Source organism: Megascapheus bottae, chromosome 16 (assembly GCF_031878675.1).
Source record: "Megascapheus bottae isolate mThoBot1 chromosome 16, mThoBot2.hap1, whole genome shotgun sequence".
Classification (NCBI taxonomy): Eukaryota; Metazoa; Chordata; class Mammalia; order Rodentia; family Geomyidae; genus Megascapheus; species Megascapheus bottae.
In genome coordinates, this window is record NC_143524.1 from 46,002,247 (window position 1) to 46,024,528 (window position 22,282).

The following is a 22,282-nucleotide window of genomic DNA, read 5'->3' on the forward strand; positions in this document are numbered from 1 at the left end:
TTGGCATTGTGTGTAGCAGAGGAGGGTGAATGGCATGTGTGGGGACTCACGCCTCCATTAGAGATGTGGTAGCCACAAATCTAAGTTCTTTGAGGCCTTTGCCAGGTTCCCGATGCCATTGCTTGAGGTCCTACTGTAGAGTTCCCAGCTACCAACATTGTATGCTTTGAAATCTCCACATACAGTGACCTTGTGATCTATGGGAAAATCTGCGTTTCTCATTCCAGGGAACCCCGTCCCCTAGAGTGGCTTTAGTTGAGAGGCTGTCCTGGTAGGGTGATAAGAAATCTAGGTACCAGCTGTCTACGTTTCCTCTAGTTTCTACCTAGCCAGAAAAGTGCAAGTGTTTTTTCACAGGTGCTATATATAGAAAAGAAGGGGAGAACGCCTCTTGCTTGAGAAATGCAGAGTTCTATTTTTATTTTATTTTTTTGGTGGTTGTGGGACTTGAACTCTGGGCCTGGGAGCGGTCCTTGAGCTCTTCAGCTCAAGGCTACTGCCCTACCCCTTAAGCCTAGTGCCACTTCCAGTTTTCTGGTAATTAAATGGAGATAAGAGTCTCATGGGCTTTGTAGTGCCCAGGTTGGTTTTGAACCACAATCCTCAGATCTCAGCCTCCTGAGTAGCTAGGATTACAGGTGTGAGCCACCACACCTGGCTTTTTTTTTCTAAATCTGAGACCGAGACTCAAATTTGATATTTGATGCTTTCACTCATAAGAGATGGACTCTAAATAGTGTCATTTTTACTCCTATGTCCACCCTTCTGTATGGTGATTCTGGGTCTTTGGAAGATTTCCTTGTCTAGTTAAAGCTCAAAGAATATCCTCTAACTCAACATTTATTTTGCCAGTCCTGGGTCTTGAACTCTGGGCCTGAACACTGTCCTTGGTCTTTCTCAAGGCTAGCACTCTTACCACTTGAGCCACAGCACCACTTCCAGCTTTTTCTGTGCTGTGGTACTAAGGAATTGAACCCAGGGCTTTGTGCATGCCAGGCAAGCACTCTACCGCTAGGTCACACTCAGCTCTAATTCAACACTTCTGAGAAGTGCCTTGAACTCAACTCCCAGGGCCTGACAGGTGCACTGGGCTGGTCCCAGATCATGATGAAACCCCAGGAAGCAGGAAAGGCAGGTAAAGATACACCACAGGCCTCAGCACAGTGGAGTGAAGGGGAGGCTTTTCTGGGCTCATGTGGTAAGGGAGGGCATCCTGGAGGAGGGGTCCATTCAAGAGGGCCTTGAAGGAGAAAGAATGATGTCTGGTCATGGGACAATGACCATGATGGTTGCTTTCAAGGTTCAAAGGTTGTAGGGAAACCAAGGAGGCAGCCAGAGCTTTGCAGAGAGGACTGAGAAGGGGGAATCCAGCAAGGACAATGATTTTCTGGGCCTCTAAGGAAACAGATGATGTCAAAGGTGACTGGCTGAGCAAGTAGAACTCCTTTTCACTGCTGTGAGATGCGTGCTCTAGCTAGAGACAAGCGGGTACCAGAGGACTGCAGAAAGTCGGACTGGAAGAGTTCCCAGGCCAGGGAACTGGGACTGCTTTGGGGGTTGGGGGAATGGGCCAAGGAGCCCTGGGCCGGAGAGGGAACATACTCTAGGCACAATGGAGGCAGAGATATTAGTCTGGAAGGCTCTCACCCAACCCCCAGCCTCTAGCCCCTGTGACCACAGGAAAGCCCTTCCCACCGCTGACTTCCTCATCCACAAAACAGGAGATGAGACTAGAAGACTTATCTGGAAGTTCCTTCCAGCCTATGATTCAGCCACTGAGCTACCCCCACAGCAAGATTCCCAGCAGAGCTTAGAGATGTTCGTAAAAGCCCACCCTCTCCCCTCCTTGAAAGCAGCCCAACCCCATGCCACCTCACTTCGAGGAATTTCTACTTCAAATCCTCTCTAGCATCCGTGTGTGAGATAGACTAGGGCCCTCGTGGCCTCCCTGTGGGCAGAGCAATGATAATAACAGGCAATGATACCTGCTTCCACCGTGGGGTATCTTCAGGGGGTCTGCCTTAGGGCCTTCCTCTGCCCATCACCTAGCTGAATGTCAGAGAGGGAGAGTGACATGCTAGAGTGACATGTGCCCACCCAGTTCTTGCCTCCTCCCTGTTTGTTCTTTTGCCTTTCATCCTTTTTCCTGTACATGCCTCCAACCTCCGAGACAGAACCACCCCAGGCTCAGGCTTTGAGCCTTTTGGCTTTTTAGCCTATCCCAAGCCTTAGCAATGGCACCAAATACGTCTCTTCAACCTTGGAGTCTCTCCAGAACATCAGCTATCTGCCTATCTGCTCAGACTTTCCGCTGAGAATTGATTCCATCCCTCAACCACCATGTGTCCAAATCTGAGCCCTTGTCCTCTTCCCACCCCATCTTGCAATCAGCCTGACATCCTCCCTCTTGCTTTGACCCAAACCTGGCAGTTCTTGGGCCTCTTGCCCCTCACACCCCACAAGAGAAAGAGAATACTGTTGGCTCCACCTCCAAAACTGAACCAGAATCCAACTGCTTCTCAGCCATCAGCTTGGCCCAGGCCTGAGCCCAGGACCTTTTCCAACTTCTAGACTTAATCACCAGCAGCCCTGCGTTTCACAAATAGGGAAATGAGGCAGGGATCTTTCTCAGGGTGGCACTGAAAACCCACTAGGGCTAGCTGACGCCTGGTTCTGCCACCATCTCGCCAAGGTGCCCAGCCCCCTGGGACGGGTTCCCTCTTGCAGCTGACCGCATGGGCCTGCAGTGGATGTTAGGCTTGTGTCCCTGAGGAACGAAGACGCCGCCAGCTGGGTTTATGTTTCAAGACGTCTGTCCTCACCCTTGACCAAGAGATCTGACAGAGAACGTGGGGCCAAGGCTTGGTGAGAGGAAGGGGGGAGGTGGCTGTCAGGACATCAATGGGAAGCCGCCTTGCCTGGAAACTTTAGACTCATCTCCACCAGCCTCACGATCTGCTGGGTTCACTTGAGGAGGCCAAAGTCTGCAGGGGCCGGCTGGGGTTCGCTCAGCATTTATTTCATACAACTGTTTCAAAAGCTTGTTTAAAATATAGATTATATATTTATATATAATATATATAAAGAGGAACTGAAGTGAGCCACCCTCCTCCCAAAAAAAAAAAAAAAAGCTGTTTTATAAATATTTCTGTAGCTCCCACATCCCAGAAGGGGGAAAAAAAAAAAAAGAAAGAAAAAAGAAAAAAATGTACAACCCAAGCTAGTGGTTCCATGTGGTGGGCCCAGGGCCCCGCAGAACGTTCCAGAAAGACTTCAAAGGTCAAGTCCGCAGTCTCGCCCATCTTCCTCTCGCCCCTGGCTTCGCAGACCAGCCTGGAAGGCGGCGGCTGTGGGCACCCCGGGGGGCCTCTGGCTGCCAGGTTATTTTTAATCCTATCGGGTGTTCTTTGATGTCCTGGCCTTCCCTCCCGGGCGGGCGAGCCGGCCTTTCTGTCCCTGGTGGCTTCCAAGCAGAAGCACAGCACGCAGGCCGGGCATGCAGAATTTGCAAGAACGTCCCTGGGGCGCCGGCCCCGCCCCCGGGGTGCAGAGCGCATGCGCCCCCGCTGGCGGCGCGGCCGTGGGCGGGGCCTCACTTGCACACGTAGCGCTCCACCATGCGCTCGCACCTGCGGCAGGTGACGTAGCAGCACCAGTGGTACTTGCAATGGCACCGCTCCACCACGCGGTCCGTGTAGGGGTTGTAGCCGCGTCCACAGCACATGAGGTCGCAGCTGTCGCTGCCGTTGGACGTCTTGTTGCACTGCCTGGGGGCGGGGTGGGGGTGGAGAGAGGAGGTCAGCAGGTGCCACTCACCCCGACCCCCAGCGCCTGGCGCTGTCCCCATCTCCAAGCAGCCCTCGGGAAGTGGCAAGGTCTGGGGCCACCTTTAGGTAATCTGACCTCGATGTTTCTAATAAGCTGCTGGGGGCTGGTTTGTTTCCTGGAAGATATCTCGTTGCCATTTCTCCTGAATATTGGAAGGACCCCCGCAGACCAGTGTCCTTCACAGTCTTGGCTTCCTAAGTGAGCCTCTAATCGTCTTGGGATGGGTGGGGAAGTCATGTCTGTTTGGTTTCACATTTAGAATCCCAGAATAAATTCTGAAACGCTGAGCATGGCACAGGGCACGAGGCGGAGAAGCACCTTGTTTGTGGAGAAGCACCTACTGGATGTCCCCTGTGTGTCCCTCTCCTTCAGTGACAGACAGTCTTATCTCCCTGAGGCTTAAAGGTCCCTGAGTGGGTGGCATTCCGGTGCCTTAGACAGATGAAGCAGGCCCTGCACAGCCAGGAGGCTGCTCAGCTCTCAGAGACATTCCTGGTGATGATCTATGATCAACTCAGGTACCAAGGCAACCGCCTAACTCCCTCCCCTGAGCTGCAGGAGGAGCCAGGAAAGGTTCCTGTGAAATCCAAACACCAGTAATTCAGGGGGGTCATCCTCCAGCTGGGCAGGCAGGGCAGGCAGAGTTACAGAGATCTGGGGTATTTGTTACTGAAGTAAAAGCCTAGTGACAGGGAGCCTGTCCCTAGAGGGGGCTGCTGGAGACTTGGAGGGAAAGCTAGGGAAACCAGGGTAATGTGAGGTTGAGACCGCTCCTTTCTTTGCAGTGTGCAGGGCAAGTCCTAGGGCAGACTGGGATCAGCCAAGAGGTGACGCTAGGAAAGTGAACTTGGACTTTCACTGCCCCCACTGCAGGAAGTGAGCCTAAGCCACAGATCCATGAAAAACAAGTTCAAGTTCACTCAGCTCAGATGCTGCTCCCTTCTCTAACAGCCATTCCTTCACAGATCCAGGGGAACTCTCTCTTCCCTATGGAAGTGTTCAGCAGGCCGCACCCAGCCTCTTATGTTCTAGAATCCTCTCCCCTTTGCAAATCCCTCACCCTCACACCAGCCCCTAGAGTCTAGCTCTTTTCTTGTCTCCCTGGCCTGACCCATTCTATCTTCCTTCACTCCAGCGATCCCCTCAATCTGGCCTCCAGATGGAAGCCTGGGCCTCTTTTCACAGAGCCTGCTGCCCTGGCCTGTGGGGATGGAGCCCCAAACTACCCCTCCCCTCCCCTCCTGGACACAGGAACGTGGGCTGTGGAGGAAGCAGATGCTGGCGAGGCACCAAGTATGTGCCAAACACATTCCCAGACACCCGCGTTCCACTCAATATTCCTCTAACCTTGCCGAGCACCAGTTTTGTGGAATGCTATTAGGGGCTCCTTAATAAAAGATTTCCCCAGCCAAGCATCTCTGGGAAACACTAGCTTAATCAGTTCTTTACTATGGCTTCCCCAGGGCCCTTGATAATTCTTTGTACCTTGTGGATGGTCGAAGAGAACTTTCTAGAAATATCTGATCACAGAACTCATTCTACTCTCGTCTCAGGCTAGCTTTCTCCAGAACCTCCCTGGATACTCAGTAGTCCCACACAGCACAGTAGGTCTGTAGCCACCACTGGATCCCTCTTCTCTCCTATTTGAGCCAGGATTAGGTCATCTGTGGAGATCCCAGCTCCAGCCCAGGCCTGGGAGAAGCTCACATAGATCAGAGGCCTTGCTCTCTCTCCACTCTGCACACTTCCTTGAGTGGCTATGGCTGGCAGACCCTGCCCCATCTCTCTACCTTCTTTTGTGCCTGTCACATCTTTTTTTGCTCACTGATGGGCTATGGGACATTTCTCTTTCATCTGCTCACTGGGCACACATCTCCTGAGCCCCTGTTCTACACAGGGCAGTCCTTTCCTACTCTTTGTCTCCCTACACAGTCATTAACCCTTCTTATTCTGAGGGGAAGTATGTGGTGGAGGCCCCATCAATGCCCATTCCCCGGGCCAGGGTGAGCACTCTTCCCACGATCCCTGCAGGAGGACCCTTGGACTGTCAATTCCCTCTCAGCACTCCCAGGTCTCCTCCCTACCCTAAGCAGCATCTTGGGATCCCACATGCCAGTCTCCGCAGTGTACCTGGCCCTCAGCTGATGCCTGCCGAGATGGCAACAACCCTTACCTGTCCTGGGTCCCGTGGGAGCCCACCTTCTCGTTCTTCATGCAGAAGTCAGGTGAGCTCTGCAGGTAGACGAGTTCTGAGTCCTTTATGGGCCGGATGTCCAGGTCCTTGGGCACCAGGTGCTTGCGGGTGCCCATGGGTCGGTGCACCACCTTGGTGGCCGACAGGTAGCGGGTCTTGAGATCAGCAGCCACATCCCGGAGCTCCTGCAGCCCCTTCCAGCAGGTACGGATGGAGCAGGAGCCAGACACTCCGTGGCACTTACATTTCATTTCCAGAGAGGCGCGCAGAGCCTGCGGACATTCGAGGTGTTGGCTGGGCAGCCAGAAGGCCTTCCTTGGCCTGACTGGGTCCTGGCCCACCGCGTGGCTGGGCGCTCTTAAGAACGCACCACCCACTCCAGCCTCCAGGGATGAAGAGACTGGCTCTATTGAAAGGACTGTAGGTCGTGTTGGCCCCGGTGCAGGGATGGCTGAGAAGGACAGAAAGAGTGGCCTTTGCTGGACTAAAGGCTGCCACTTATCAAGTGCCCACTGTGTGCTCAGCCTGACTGCCACTAATGGGGGTTGATCATTACACTGCCCTTCCAACAAGGATTGCTGTTTCCTCTACTTAGAGGTGACAAAAGCTCAGACAGGCTGAGCCTGTCCAAGGTGACACAGCTAGAAAACTGTTGATTTTTGAACTTATGTCCTAGGGGATGATTCCCCAAAGCTTCAGCTTTTCATGGTTCATATCTTTTCTGTACCACAAACCTGGAACTTGATAAATGCTTGCTGGAACAGTGAGCAGCAAAGAAGAGCAGAAAGGAAGGCAACAAGGAGGACTGGGGAGGATAGGACAGAAGAGAAGGAGGGCGGGAGGGAAGCAGAGGCAGGGTGAGTGCTTGGGGGCCCCTCCTCCCTCCCCCACCCCCAACTGGCCTGTTCCCTCCTGCCTCAGTGCTCCTGTCACATGGCCCTTAATAAGTGTATTAACACTCAGGGCCTCTGTGCTCCTTGTTATATCCCTGCTTGGCTGAAAGGATTAAATGAGATGATATATACAAAAGGAGGTACAAGCTATAAAAGTTAAATCAATATTGGCTCTGAAAATTCATGTTCAGACTGGATACCAGTGATTCACACCTATAATCCTAGCTACTCAGGAGGCTGCGGTCTGAGAATCTGGGTTTGAAACCAGCCTTAGCAGGAAAGTCTCTGAGACTCTTATCTCCAATTAACCAGTAAAAAGCAAGACGTAGAGGTGTAGCTCAAGTGGTAGAACATTAGCCTTGGGCAGAAGAGTTAAGAAACAGAGTCCTGGTCTTGAGTTCAAGCCCCAGCACTGGCACAAGACAAAAGAAAAAGAGAGAGAAAGAAAAAAGGACGGGAGGGAGGGAGGAAACTTGGGATCCCTTCCCCTCTTTAGCAGGTAATATGGAGCCAGAGAATGAAACTGGGTATAAAATCTGGAATTTGCTACACAAACCTAGGAATGGCTTGGTAATGCAGTGAACAGGACCCAGGCGGCAGGCCTGTGAGTCATCAGGTTAAGGTAACCCAGGCTTGGTGTAGGGTGGGGGAAGGGTCCAGCAGCCCAAGGCCAACTAGGCCCACCGAAGCCACTATATTTGTGGTCTCACTTACTCCTTACATATCCCTCTAGCTGGTGGGGATGGCAGCCCCAGGAACTGGCCTGATGTGCCCTGAGCCCCAGTACCCTCTCCATACTGAGGCAGGGCAGGGTCCTCCAAGCAGGCTCAGGGAAGGCCAGAGTGAGAGTAGGGCTGTGTGAAGGGTTGCTGTGGGGTCCCCGTAGATAGAGACCTTCACAGAGCTGGGAGCACAGAGCACTGAGTCCTCAGCAAGGCTTTTTGCTACAGGCCCACAGTGTGCTTTGGCCTCAGTTTCCTAGACTGTCCACAGATAGCCTGGATATCCTAGAACGTTCACAGGAGGGAGATCACTGAGAGAGGAGGCACAGAGGCCCACCCACCTAGCTCCCTGTTGCACGTGTCTCGGCCATGCCATCCACATCCCTCTGGTGTCATCAGATGCCTCTATGAAATGCACTAACAAGAATGGAAGATGCTGGGCACACAACCCTCTGTCCTTCTGGGCTCTCTCCCCACCCATCTGTGAAAAGTAAGGATAGAACCTGCCAGAGTTGCTGTGACCACAGGAGAGAAAATCAAGTGCCTGGCACAGAGCCTGCATCACAGATTGCCATGACTCCCCCCCCCCCCAAGAAGTAAAAAGGTCTGATCATCCACATTCACTCACCCAGGCTTCTGTATAACTGCGGGGACATGAACAAAAAAAACAGTAATAGTAGATTATCCCCTGGCGGCTGGGGTGAGTGGATGGGTTTGGATGCTACTCCTGATTTAGTCCACGTTGACCACTGCTGATGTAAAGCCGGCTCATCCACAGGCCCCTCCTCCCTCTAGAGGAAGAGCTGAGCACCCCATCGCCAGTTCATAGATGGGAACAGAGAGGAAGTTCACAGCCAGCCAGCCAAGGCCAGAACTCAGAGCTTCTGATCCCCTACCTAGCTCAGTGTTCTTTATTCCAGGACATGAAGAAGATGGATGGGGAGGAAAAGGAGGAGGAGGAAGAAGGAGGAGAGGGAGGAGAGGAGAGGGGGGAGGAGAGAAGAAGGGGAAGGGGAGGAGGAGGGGGAGGGTTTGGGGCAGTGGCTGCCAAGGGAGCCCAAGCTGCTGAGGAGAGCAGAGGGAGGTCAGCAGACACAATGGGTGTGGGTGGCCAGGGCCCAACCCCCGCCCCCTGATCGGGCCTCCGTGGCACTTTTCTGGCCAGTGGCCCAAGCACACCCTCTGGGGCGGGTGGGGTGGGTGGTTACCTGTCTCCCCACTTCACTGTTGTGTAGACGCATCAGTTTATTGGCTTGGGATCCTGTTTTTTTCACCTTCATAGGAGCATCGGAAAACTTGGCCCCCATGAGGAGCCCGTAGCTGAGGTTGTCCGCACATCCTCCCCAGCGGTTCCCGGGCCCGGGGGGCTCACCTGGGACAGGCCCGCAGGAGCAGCCGGGCAGGTCGCCAGAGGTGCAGGCCCGGGCGATGGCATGGCTGATGGCGGCTGCGGACAGCGCATACACGAAGGCAGACTCCCGGGTCCCTGCGGGGTGGGAGGCGCTGGTCAGCAGGGGGCTCTGTGTCACCTGGCTGAGGGGTCAGGCGGGTTGGGGTGGATCACCAGGATGTTAGGTGCTCTGCACTGGAACCATCAGCCTTCTCCATTTCCTGCCTTGTGCCCCTCCCAGTCACAGTGTGGGGAAGGGGTGCTTTATAGAAATGAAGGCTCAGACTTTAAGCTCCTTCAAGAACTTGTCTCCTGATGGGCCAGACAAGTGTGCAGAGAGCCTGCTGTAGGTTTGAATTGCATCTCCCACAAGACAGATTCAAGTCCTGAGTCCTAGGACCTGTGAGCATGATCGTATTTAGAAGTCAGCTCTTTGCTGATCTACTGCACTCAAATGAGATTACAGTGAACTGGGAGTGCCCTGGGCCAATGGCTTAGAAGAAGAGGGAAATTCACATACACAGGCACCATATGGCAAGGTATGCATGGGCCATGTGATACAGCTCAAACTCTTGATCCTCCTGCCTTAGCCTCCAGAATGCTAGGATTGCAGAGGCTGCACGATGTCACAGGCTAGCCCAAGACAATAATACATTTGTTTGTTGTTGTTGAAGTCAGCCAGTGTAGCAGTGATATCTTCCCTAGGAAAGAAGTGGGGAACCGTGACTGTCAGTCCAGAGTCTGAGTCTCTTAACCAGCCTTTGTTTCCCCCTTCTGGAGCCTCAGCTGCCCTAGCTACAGAACTCAGTGATAATGTGCAACCTGCAGACTAGCCCTGCTGTTCAGATAACTCTGGAAGGAGGGAAAGTTGCCATGCTGAGAATACATGAGAGAAGTTCTTACCATGTGGAAGAGAGATGAGATGCCTTGGAGTTAAAGCCTCACTGTGTACCTGTACCTCCCCCCGCTAAACCTGCCTCCCCACAAAGTCTGTTCCACAGCTGTTCTGCCCCTAACTACTTTGTGCCTCACAGCAATTTCCAGCAGCCAGGCTGAAGACCACCTAGGGCCTCTGCCTGCCTGAGGGTGGGCTCTACAGCAGTCTCAGTATATGAGCCCCTCCTGGGAGCCCTCAGTACAGCAGGCAGTGACCTTGGGGCACACTGCAGCCATTGCTGCTCATTTATATGCGCTGATATATGCACTCATTGATGTTTATTCATTCCCTAACTCATGAATGATTCATGGCCCATCCATCCAACCAGCCATGCCTTGTCCATCTGTGTATCCATCCATCTATTCACTCATCCATCCACCCGTGCATTCACCCACCTATCCAAACACATAAGTTATGCCTGGATCCATTCATCCCCACCCCCAGGCACAGAGCAACCCTGCAGCCCCTACCTCTCTCCAGGTCAAGCAGGTAGTTAGGGGCGAGTTCGATAGAGGAACAGTTCCAGCGCATGTCGGCAAAGGCCCTGCGGCAGGCTTTCATGGCCTCACGGGCGGCGTGGACAATGGTACGCATGAGCTCCAGGTTGCTGCGACACAGCTGGACCTGCGCAGACACCAGGCCCTCCAACTGCTTGCAGTGCTGAGTCTGGTTCAGTGCCAAGGCTGCAGGTGTCTTGGATAATGCCCTGCATACCCCAAACACAACCAGTGAAAGAAAATCAGGACGTGAGGGGTAAGAGGTCTCCACATTCCATACTGTGGATTTTATTACATTGTTGTTGTTGTTATATGATAGACCGGGGCTTGATGTCGGGGCCTGGGCCCTGTGCCAGAGCTTCCCCCATCTCCTCCCCATCCCGAGTCCTGGGCCTTGAACTCAGGGCATGGTCCTTGAGCTTTCTCAAGGCTAGCGCTCTACCACTTGAGTCACAGCACCACTTCCAGCTTTTTCTGTGTATGTGGTTCCAAGGAATCAAACCCAAGGCTTCATGAGCACTCTACCAGTAAGCCACTCTCCCAGCCTGTGTCCCTGAGCTTTTTTTTTTTTGCTCTAAATTTATGCTTTACCATTTGAGCCACTGCTCCACTTCTCATGTTTTTGGAGGTTAGTTGGAGATAAAAAGTCTCGTGGACTTTTCTGACAAGGCTGGTTTAGCCTTCTGAGTAGCTCGGGTTTCAGACCACCAGAATCTAGCTCATCATTATTCTTATTACTATTATGTATTCAGGGGTTTCAATTCAACATGTCAGCTGGTGAGGACAATGCATCTTGATCAATTTCAGATGACTTTGGAACAGTTCTTGGAAGAAGCCAGGAAACCAGAAGGCAAAGGCCTACCACTAGAGAGAGCAATAAGCCCCCTACCTCTGTATCCATCTTGGGCACATCATTGTCCTTGACTGGGCCTCAAGTCCTTACTATGATCATAATCCCCACCCCACCTATAGGATAACTGGACAAACACTAAACATTTCTGCAGTTCACCAAGCATGCTCATCCACTGCTTCAGTGAGCTCTCCTGCAGCTGTGAGTTATTACTCTGTATTCAACATGCATCTAGCACTGGGCAGATCTGTGCTAGAAACCATGCAAACTGCTAGACTATAATGATGATGATGATAATAATAATAATAATAATAACAAAAAGAACACACTATTGAGCCCTTACCAAATTACACAACAGAAATTAGGAACATTGTATCATGTTCTAATTACCAAACCCATTTATTATGTTGTCAAGTTCATACCCACAAAAAGGACTGCCATAAAGAGTTAATGGACACTCAAAATCTGTAATGATCCAGAACTTAGAAATTTTAGTATCTAATCCATATTTAACCATTATCTTGCTGTGGAGCTTTATACAAGTCACTGATTGTGCTGGGCTTCCATGTCTACACCTACAAACTATCCCCTAGGATGAGTCAGGCAAGATAGGGACTTTCCTGCCAACCTGCCTTCACCCTGCTTGTTCTGATGCTTGGTTTCCTCCTGTATTCAAATGAGCTAATCACAGAAATCATGCCTGAGATAATGAACACGACACAAGTCATTTTCTCCAGGAGCCACTAGTCCAGTGGCTGGATAAAGTCATCAAGTTAGCAGGAAAGGCTGTGTTGTTCCACCTTCTGGGCTGGACCAAAGACGGGAATAAGATTTGAGCACCAGCTGTGTGACCGAGATTTGTGACCTAATCTTTCTGGGTTTCACAGTCTTCGTTTGTCTCAATGGCCATCTCTACTGAAGTCTCACTAGGGAAAGACTTAAATGAGATAATGAATTCCTAAATGAGATAATGAATTCCAAGTGTTTAGAACACTTAGACTGGGGGCCAATTAAATCTTGGACTGCAGTAAATGAATAGACCTAGGTTCTAGCACAAGCTCTGCCCTCTATATACTGTACAGTGTTAGACAGACTGATGCTCTTCTCTGAGCATCAAATACAAAAAGGCAAGGGCTGAATGAAATAATATATTACACTGAATACACAGTAGGTTTTTATTGGGGGGGGTGGTTGGTTTTGTTGTCGTTAGTGGTAGTCATGGGGCTTGAATGCAGTGCCTGGGTATGGTCCCTGAGTTTTTGTGCTCAAAGCTATTGCATTACCACTTTGAGCCACAGCTCCACTTCTGGTGTTTAGGTGGTTGATTGGAGATAAGAGTATTAGCTACTCGGGAGGCTGAGATCTGAGAATCACAGCTCAAAGTCAGCCAGACACTAAGGAACATGAGATTCTCATCTCAAATTAATCACTAGAAATCTGGAAATGGAGCTGTGGCTCAAGGGGTAGGGTGGCAGCCTTGAGCTGAAGAGCTCAGGGACAGTACCCAGGCCCAGAGTTCAAGCCCCATGACTCCCCCCACACACAAAAAAATACAGTCACAGGTGTGAGCCACCAAGGTCTGACTTAGTAGGTTGGTTTTACCCCTCCTGCTTCCCCCCTATATGATGACCTACCCATAACACATAACCAGCTAAATATATAAACCTAACATAGGCTCAGGAAACAGAGGGCAGTGGGCCCGGGTGGGCCGTCTGCTGTGAGGACACCATAACTCAGCTAGCCTGCTTTGGGCAGTCTCCCCTCCCTGCAGCCCTGGCCCATCCCTACAAGTAAGGACATGCTGAGTGCGTCCTAGCTCCAGCATCCTGCACTAGCCACCTCAGAATGGACTCACCTAATTTCTAAGTGGAATCATTCTAGGGCTCTCTAGTCTCTCCTTCCAGTGAGTGTGTCGGCATCCCCGCAGCCACGTCTGGGTGGGTTCTGACCACACACGGAGAGGCAAATGCCTAGCTTCCGGGGTTCTTGGTGGCCAGCAGTAACTAGCCCCCCAGCACCACAGCTCCCCTCCCTATGTGTGGAAGCCTCTTCTGGCAGCCCTGGGTCAGCCTGGACAAGCCTGGCACAGGCAAGGACATTGAGGCCAGACAGCAGGTCCAACCCTCCACAGTGGCAAGTTTTTGGTCCCTTCTGGTGGGTGTGGCCTGTCCTTGGGGGTCCCCCTGCTCTGCACTGAGCTGTCCACACAGCCTGTCCTGATCCTGTTCTGCCTGTCACTCTGGCCAGTTTTCTTCCATCTGGACTAGTTTGCTCCATTCAAAATGGAAGGTTCACACATGGGACAGTAGATCAAATATCTAGCTCACCGTAGATGCCCAGTGGGTTCACAGGGCGCTCACTACCTTTCAGGCATTTTCCTGAGCCCCTGCTGAAGCCAGAAGCAGGGTGCTGGGAGCCCAGCCTTTACCATGGAGCTCAGGCAGACAAATGCCTACAAGCTAGGGGCAGCCTCTCTCTCAAGGAGGGGGAAGTCTGGGCTTTCTGTGCGTCCACCTCATTGGCTGAAGGGAAACTGTGGGGACCCTTGAATCCTTCCATCTCAGCTTCCCTCTCTCCAGCTAGCCAGAAGCAGGGTCCTAGGAGAAGGCCTCTCAGGGGGGTGGGAGGACCTGTGGGGTCCATTCTGGAGGTGGGGGCCAGAGGCAGGGCGGAGGCCCCCGCAAGGGCCCAAGGAGCTGGCTGTCTGGGACAGGAGTGCTCGTGCATGGCCAGTTGGTAGCAGTGGCCAGTGCACAGGGCGGAGGCCCTGGAGCACACGGAGGCAGCAACTGTACTGCTGGGGAGGGCCAGCTCTGCGGTCATCTGGTGATTAGTGGTAATGACCGAGTCTAACTAAATCCCCTTTGGGGAGGTAATCAAGGATTAAGGCGGGAGGCGGGGGAGTCACCAGCGTGGACATCTCTCCAGGCTTGCTTGCTCCAGCAGACCCCTAATTGGAAACATTTTGGTTTATCTAGGGGAGGGGGCGGTGGGAGAGAGGGTAGAGGAAAGGACAAGAGGGAACAGAAAGTTCACAGGGGAGGCCTGTGCCAGGGGTTCTGGAGAGGGCCATTGGCTTCCCTCACTCAGGAGTCCAGGGTCTCCTGGTTTAGGTTCTGACTCTGTCATTCACCTACCATGTGACCTGGGCAAGGCCAGTCTCAGTTTCCCCAGGCCACAATATTCAATGCACAGAGTTAGAACATTTTTTGCTGAGACGGATGCACAAATGGTTTCATCTACCACAGGTCACCTAAGGCACAATCCTGCCTCTCTCCTTTCCACTTTGCCAGCCATCTCTCCACCCAGATGACCCACTCTGCCTCCAGCCTCAGGCAGAGCTATGTCACTGGTGCCTTCCATCCTGCTTTCCCATGTAGTCTCTGTCCCTGAGCTCATTTCCTATGCTCAGGAAGCTCTCTGCCACCCAGCCCAGATAAGGTCACCTTTCTGAACCTGCCCTCCACAGCAGCATCTCTCTCCCCTGGGAATGTGATATATCCCAGTCCAAAGGCCTTGCCGTCCCTAAGGAGCTTGAAGCCACTAAAATTCTTCAATTTGGCTGCTCACAGTGCTGAGGTTGATACCACTGAAGCCCAATTGAGCTCCACGGCCTCAGAAGCACATGTGTCCCTGCAGCCCATGTGTCCCCCACAGGGAGTCGGAAAGAGACAACTGTCAGATGCTGAGTAGATTCTGAGACGAATAACTACAATTCAGGGTGAGCCAGAATCTGGGCAGAGCTGTAAGCTGACAGAGGCCCTTGAATCATGCCCAGAAAGGCCCCATGGTTCTGCTTCCATGGACTCTGCAGACCTAAGGATGGGAGAGTAACACAGTCTGTGGAGATGGCATTTCCTGCCCATCATTCTTTGGGCTGTCTTGAACTAAAGGTAAGCCTGGAGCCCTGAGGAAAGGGGAATGTAGCAGGAGCCTGGGATCTAGTTTGACTCTCATGCTTTGCCCTCTCTGGGGTTCCAGCTGTCCCTAGGGTGGCCTGGGTAACACAAGTCAGGACTCCTCAGTAAGCCCCTAGATCTAGAAATCGGGGCTCCTGAGGTCTTCCCTCAGGCTGGGTAGGGGCTTGCACTAGACTAGGAAAAAGAAGCCTCTAGGCACAGGACCTGTGTAAGTCCTAATTCTACTAGGAATTCATTCTAGAACTTCAGAGCCATGCAGAACAAGGAAGCTTCTCTCCTATGCTGTAAGATAAGAAAGGGAGGCAAGGGCCGGGAGTTTGGCCTAGTGGTTAAAGTGCTTGCCTAGCATGCATGAATACCCGGGTTTGATTCCTCGGTACCACATACATAGAAAAAAGTCGGAAGTGGTGCTGAGGCTCAAGTGGTAGAGCTCTAGCCTTGAGAAAGTCCAAGGACAGTGCTCAGGCCCTGAGCTGAAGCCCAGGACTGGCAAAAAAAAAAAAGAAAGGGAGGCAAATTGAAGGGTCTGGAACCATGATAACCTCACTGCACATCCCTTTCTGTAATGTGTGCCAACCAAAAAAGCTGTCAGGGAACTCTCACAGCATTGCCAACTCCTGGTGTGTAAGTGGGAAACAGAGGCTGAAGAAGGACAGGTTCACACCAGGCTTCTGAGACCCAATACCAAGTCTCTTTCCAGGCCGTTGAGGAGCTACAGAAGCTGAGACCCAGGGAGATAGGTCTCAGGCCTGATGTGCAGCTAGTGACCATGTGTTGTTCAGATTGGAACTTATTCTCTGACTGGCAGCAGCTGCCTTCTAGTCTCTTGGGACTCTTAGAAAGACCCTCTCCTGCTAAGTGGCAAGCTCACTGCTGGTGGAGGGGACAGACTTTATCGAGATCCCGGGTTATTTCCTCCTATTTACGGAGTACTTTTCCTCTGCTCTTTCCACCAGGACAACCAAGGGCATAAATGGCCCAGAACTGCCTCCTCTCCTTGCTGGCTTTGGTGGTACTAAAGGGTCCCAGATTATCTTAGGGCAGTCAGGTATCTGCCCCTGCCCTCTCCCCATCCACCACATGAGGTCACCTCAGGTCAGCCACATGGGATTTCAGCCTATGTCATCTCCAGGCCACTAAGCCCAGGCACCATGGTCCTCAGAGCTGCTGATCCTGTGGGATGGGGCCTCAGCCTCCCACCCACGCTGCACAACTCACCCTGCGGCTTCCTGCCACCAACGGGCCACAGCCAGACAGCCCACACAAACCTTGCCTCTACTCCACTGACTGAGACAGCATTATAGTTAAGAAACCCCACTGTGCGTGAGAGAGAGAAAAGGAGAAAAGGAGGGGAGGGGAGAGACAGAAGGGGGGGAAATCATCAATTAATCGATAAGAGCCCCAGAGGGGCTGGCTAGTGACCTGGAGACTTTGTTGGTGGCCCAGTGCTTTGCTGCCCAGTCTTCTAACTAATCCGCAACCCTCCCTCCCCACACATCTCCAGACCCCTTAATCATTCCCTGCTGTTTGGTCTGCAGGCTCCCTGCCCCTTCCCCAGCCCCAGACCTGCTCCTGTCCTGGACTCTCCACCCTGGTCTTTGCTCAGTGAGTTTCACACTCCTACCTGCCTCCTCTTGGGCCCCCACCTGCTGAAAGCCCCCAGTTTTGCAACAGTCAAGTCACCTCCCATTGTCCCATGGTGTGACCCCTCAGAAAGGCTCCTGACCTCTGGGCCCTCACACTGCTCTCTACCGGGGCAGTGGGACACTGGTGGAGTTATTTACAACCTAGGCTTATCTCTCCCAGCTCAGGGGTGGCTCCTCCAGGACCAGGCTGGGTTTCACTGCCCTGTCCTGCACCTCTACTCAGGCAAGGAGCAGCCTGGAGCGATCATTTAAACTCACAGGAACTCTAGTCACAGGGGAGGCCCTAACAGTTCAGGAGCTCCCAGGGGCCTCTTATCAGATCCCAGGTAGCCAGAGGGTATCACCTCCTCCAGAGGGAAGACCACTGAGGCTCCAGGAAAGGGAGCCCAGGTGGAGGGGTTAGGGCAGTTTTGGCAGATCTCCAGCTCCTGGCCTGCCCCGGTGCGGGGAGCAGAACCTCTCAGTTGTGGCTCTTGGAAAGGATGCCATTTCCCAGAAACCAGCGGAGTCTTCCACGCATATGTTCTGTGTGTCAACCCTTGGCTGTCCAGGACCGGACAATCCCCTCGCTCACTTTACAGGCCTTTGGGGGTGGGTGGGTTTGGCAAGAACATTTCTCAGCAAAGACCTGCTCAAGACCCCCCCCCCATTCCATCCTCAGCCAGTTTGTCCTCCCGGGTTTTGTCGCGCATGCCCCACGGGGCAGCTGCTCCAGTGGCTGGTCCCGGGCCCATCGGAGTCGATGTGGGGTCTCCCCGATCTACTTACAGCCACTTGATGCCGTAGCAGACCCCGGTGTGGAGCGCCAGGACGAACAGGAGCGCCTCGCAAACCAGCGGCCGCGCCCTCATCCTTGCGCGCCGGGCGCGCCCCGGGGATCGCACCCCGCCGACGCTGCGCCGCAGTCCCGTCGCCCGCAAGCCACCGCCGCCGGTCCTGAGCGCACGCCGCCTGCAGTCGGGGAGAGCGAGGTGGCGGGTTGAGGCTGCGCCCGGGCGGGGAGGCGTTTTATTCAAATTACAAAGGAGGGGTCGGACCCCGGAGGGCGCGCGTCGCGGGCGTCCCCTCCCGCCCCGCACGGCACCGCGCCGGACTCGCCCGGGTCTGGCTCGGATTAGGTGCGGCCGGGGGCGGGTCCTGGTGAGGAACGACTCTACCACCCGGCTAACCCGAGACTGCGAGGGGAAGAGATTGAAGCTGGAAGCCGCCGAGGCAGAGCCAGAAGCCGGCACAGACACGCCGACCAAACGATGGGAAGAAGAGCAAGGGGTCCCAGGCGCAGGCAGCAGATCGGGGCCCTGGGCTCTTCTCCCCCCGCAATATGATTAGTTGTTTTGGTTTTGGCAATCAATGCTCCTTGGCACGATCGAGCTTGCATAAAGAACGTTCTCTTCACACCTAACCGCCTCCATCCAACAGATGAGAGCACTGAGGCTGGAAAGATGTAAACCGGGCCGTCCAGCCTGGGGAGCGCGCGGGCGCCTGGCTGGCGCTTTGGCCTCGCGTCTGCCTACGCCCGGGGAGACGAGGGCAGGGAGGAGATGGGAGAGCGCTCTGGGCATCAGCTTCTCAGTCTGGGCGGGAAAGGGTGAGAAAGGGGATGGCAAGGCTCTTCATTCAGCCAGGGCTGCTCAGGGTCTCCTGGATCGGCGGCGCTGGCGGCACTCAGAGCCCATACGATGCCGCCTCCGGCCACCAGGCGGAGCGCCGGAGCCCCGGAGCCGCCGCTACCCCGCCCGCAGCCCCGCTTTCTGCGACCCCCCCTCTTCATTCTCACCTCATTAACTCCCTTCCCAGCTTCTCCCAAATTTACCCACACCTGGCGTTGGCCCGCAGTCATCCGCTGCCCCAACCCCTCAGAAAGAGACAAAGACAAAGGGATTCCTTTCTAAAGGGCTTGACAGAGTTGGAAGGAGGCGTCGGCCTTAGTGAGGGGGCGCTGGACGGGAAGCGCGCGCTCCTCCGGCCCTGGGCTTGGGCAAACCCTCGACCAACCCAGCCTCCATTTCCCCTGCTATACAAAGGAAGCATCTCCCAGCCGCCTGTGAGTCCTAGCGCTCCCCTCTGCCTGTTCCCATTAAGACCTGCACCTGAGTTAGCGTATGCGCGTACACGTGTGCCTCGGGCACACAAATCCCACTTCAATTCCAAACCCCACTCTTGTTTTTCTGGGTTCCTCAGCTAAATGCTCAGTATGGAGGTTCTTGGCGTGAGCGTGCGTCCAGTCTGCGTGAGGAAGAATGAGGACACTCAGCCTGAATCCAAACCTATTCTCGGTAGTTCTGCATGTCTATTGCCCTCATCAGAAATATCTATCCTCTGCATAAGTGTGTGTGTGTGTGTGTGTGTGTGTGTGTGTGTGTGTGTGTGTAACTCCAATCACTGTCCTTTCTTGTTCCTCTTCTTCAAGTGTGGGCTCCCCACCAGACGCCTAGGATTCCTGGGTGAGGAGGGAGCTGGCGCTGCATGCAGGGGTGAGGGGTGTCCAGGACTTACAGCGGGGATCAGTGTCCGGCCCAACTCTTCCAGGGTCACAAAGCCGGCAGGGACCCAGGCCTCCTTGCGCTTTCCGAGAGGCCTCAAAGGTCCCGGATTCTGCCTCTGCCACCGCCTCTCTGCTGGGGGGAGGCAGCCCTTGGACTGGGCCTTGGGCCTTGCGGATTATTCCTGTCCCATGTAAGAACATCCAGGACAGCCACTCGAGCCGCTGGGTCACCCTCAGCCGGCTCCCTGCGGGTCAGCGCGCGCGCGCCAGGGGGCGCTAAACAGGGGCTCGTGGTGGCTCTGCAGGGGCCTCGGGTGCGGCGGGGCTCTGGGGCAAGCCCCATCCCACGTCCCGGGATGGGACGCGGCGTGCAGTGGGTGCCCTCGCGGCACTGTAACACAGGGACCGTGCCTTGGCCGATTCTGAACCGCCCAAAGCCTCGCGTTAAGCCGGGCGGCGTCAGGCGCAAGGGAGAGCCCGCCCCAAAGCGCGGTGCCTGTGGAGAGGTAGGTGTCCCTTCCTCTCGGCGCTGGGGAACGGGTCTAAGCAACCTCGTCCGCCTCGGACGGAGGAGGACGGGGCCTCCCGAACACGGCGATCGCAGTCGCCCCAGCCCTGTGCCTCCAACAGGTGATCGTAAGACTTTAAGTATGCAGGTCTCTAGAAACCTCGCCGCGGGGGCAGCGTCCCCCGAGCGTGGCCCGTGAGCATTAGAGAGGTGCCTGGCTTCCCCCACCCCGGTGCGCCGCCGTGCTGCCGGGCACCCGTGCCAAGCGAGAGCGGCCGTGTCCAAAGCGCGAGTGAGGCCGGGGCTGGCCGATCCAAAAGCCTCTGGTGGAGAAGGTCCCCGAGCGGACTGTGTCGGCCGGGCTGCCCAGCGATCACTTCACGGCTACCTGCGAGGCGGAGCCAGCCCCCAGCCCGCAACTCGCCTTTGACCCCAGCCAAGTCTTTCGGGGCCGCTCTGCGGAGCTGCGGACGGACGGCGCAGGGTCGCCGCGGAGGCGCGGCGTTCGGAAAGTGGAAGCGGAGGGTGGGGAAGCCAAGCAGCTCGGCGCCCGGGCTGAGAGGTGCGGGGCGCTGGCTCGAGCTCGGCCAGACGTTCCGGACGGCTCCAGATGTGCCCCGGGTGCAGTGGGGGAGGGCTCTCTCCTTCCCCAGCCCGCAGACCAGAGCTCAGGTCTGTAAACAAATTCGGTTCCTCCCTTACCCCCGTGGCCTTTGGAAGGCGTCTGCTCCCCCATCTCCCGATTTGGGAGATGATTTTGTTTTATCCTTTTCCACCCCCTCAGGCCACCCCGTCCTGTCTTCACCACCGCAAACCCTCTACCGCGGGATCCAACGCCCCCACCCCCGGGATGGCTCGGCCATGACCTCATCAGCCGACCGACTGGGAGGGAGGGGGCCGAGCTTGGAAGTGGGGGACAGGGCTGGAGAGGTTGGGGGAGCCCCAGGAACTGTGCAAGCTCACCCCATCCTGCACTCCCTTAAGCCTCCGTCCCCAAAGCCAGGGTCCCTGCGCCTCACAAGGGCAACTCTCGCAGTGCCACGAAAGGGCATGGGAGAGTGCTTTGGAGACAGGAGAGATCCCCCCAAGTCCAGGCCCTCGCGGATCCCCTCTGAGAGTCCGCCCATTGCCCGCGACCACTACTCACCTCCCCGGGAGCTCTCCGGGCGCTCCCAACGTGCGCCCCGCCGCCCGGCCGGCCTCCGGAGTGGCAAGCGCGGCCCCCAGTGGGCTGGAGCGCACTGGATCTGGGCGATTGGAGAGGGCGCCCTCTCGGTGAGGCGGAGGAAGAAGGACGCCGGGATCCGGGCAAGCCGGGGCTGGCTCCGGGGCGGCAGGGACCAGGGCTGCCCTTGGCTGCGCTCTGGATCACCGCTCGCAGGAGCTCTCCTCGGACCGGGCGAGGTCTGCACCGCCCGCCCGCCGCCCGGACGCTTTATAAAGTGCGGGCGGCTGCTTTGATCCGCCCACGTCAGCGCGCCGAAACCCCACCGGGCGGCTCCGGCCGGGCGCGGGGGCGGGGCGGGGTCCCGCCGAGGCGCGGGCCCGCCGAGCCCGCCCCGCGCGCCACAGGAATTCGCACCCCGTCGCGCTACGGAGGGAAACTCGCTCCGCACGGCTGGTGTGGACGCGTGCCTGCTGCGCCAGGGGAGCGGGGCGCAGGTCAAGACAGGCCGCCGGAACCCTCCGAGGAACCCTAACCCGTCGAGTCTGACTTGGGTCTCCGCTGGACACTTGTAGGTGCTCCTTCCTCTTGCAGCTCGGTTCCCACGGCGTCAGAGGCCCCGAGACATGTCCTGGCTGTCTGGGCTCTGGTCCTTCCTGCCATCTCACAGGATGGAGGTGCTGGGACTGTGCTCCGTGAAGCGCGCTGTGCGTCGCTCCCCAGCTCCTGAGCTCCTGGCGTCTGGAGAGGCTGGGGAGTCCTCTGGACACCTCCGCCCCTGCCCCCTCCCCGCCCTCTCGGGGGTCGCCGCAGCGGAACAGGTTTCAGGAATTAAATAAGGAGACTACAGAAGGCCTCCCCTGAAGTCTCACCTCTCCTCAGGCACTGAAGTACCTAGGACTGTGTCTTCTAAGAACTCCTCCAAATGCCTGCTTCTCTCTCCTCTCCCCCTTTTTGTGCGTGCTACTAGGGCTTGAAGTCACCGCCTGAGAGCTGCCCCTTAGCTTTTTTTTTTGCTCAAGGCTGGTGCACTACTTCTTGAGCCACAGCTCCACTTCTGGCTTTTGGGAGGGTATTTAATTGGAGATAAGCATCTCTTGAACTTTTCAGCTGGTTTCAAACCATGATCCTCAGATTTTAGCCTCCTGAATAGCAAGGAATACAACTCAGGAATACTGAGGAATTCAGGCATGAGCTGCCTGTGCTCTTTTCCCTATTCTTTGCAGCTGCAAGTAAAGTGACCCTCA

At 55.2% G+C, this 22,282-nt stretch overlaps 1 protein-coding gene across 2 annotated transcripts; it reads right to left on the reverse strand.

Annotated features, from left to right (window-relative positions):
* Window positions 1–3,013: 3,013 nt before the first annotated feature.
* Window positions 3,014–21,318, reverse strand: Wnt11 (Wnt family member 11). 2 transcript variants are annotated; one of them, XM_090349118.1, is made up of 6 exons: window positions 21,018–21,318; window positions 17,646–17,828; window positions 10,435–10,670; window positions 8,846–9,123; window positions 6,002–6,294; window positions 3,014–3,767 (listed from the first exon to the last, which is right to left on the reverse strand). In XM_090349118.1, the coding sequence occupies exons 2-6, from the start codon at window positions 17,726–17,728 to the stop codon at window positions 3,593–3,595; spliced, it is 1,065 nt and encodes a 354-aa protein (XP_090205244.1). In that variant the 5' UTR covers window positions 17,729–17,828; window positions 21,018–21,318; the 3' UTR covers window positions 3,014–3,592. The 2 variants fall into 2 exon arrangements, with proteins under 2 accessions (XP_090205244.1, XP_090205245.1); XM_090349119.1 differs by lacking the exons at window positions 17,646–17,828; window positions 21,018–21,318 and having other exon boundaries at window positions 9,010–9,123; window positions 10,435–10,516.
* Between the last annotated feature and the right edge of the window lie 964 nt (window positions 21,319–22,282).

Bases quoted from the DNA above. Each gene is read 5' to 3' on its own strand.
- Wnt11 (XM_090349118.1), bottom strand. From the start codon at position 17,728: ATGAGGGCGCGGCCGCTGGTTTGCGAGGCGCTCCTGTTCGTCCTGGCG. The intron at 10,671-17,645 runs GTAAGTAGATCG...TGGGGTATGCAG, and splicing joins TGCTACGGCATCAAGTGGCT to GGCATTATCCAAGACACCTG. The intron at 9,124-10,434 runs GTAGGGGCTGCA...CCCACCCCGCAG, and splicing joins CCTGCTTGACCTGGAGAGAG to GGACCCGGGAGTCTGCCTTC.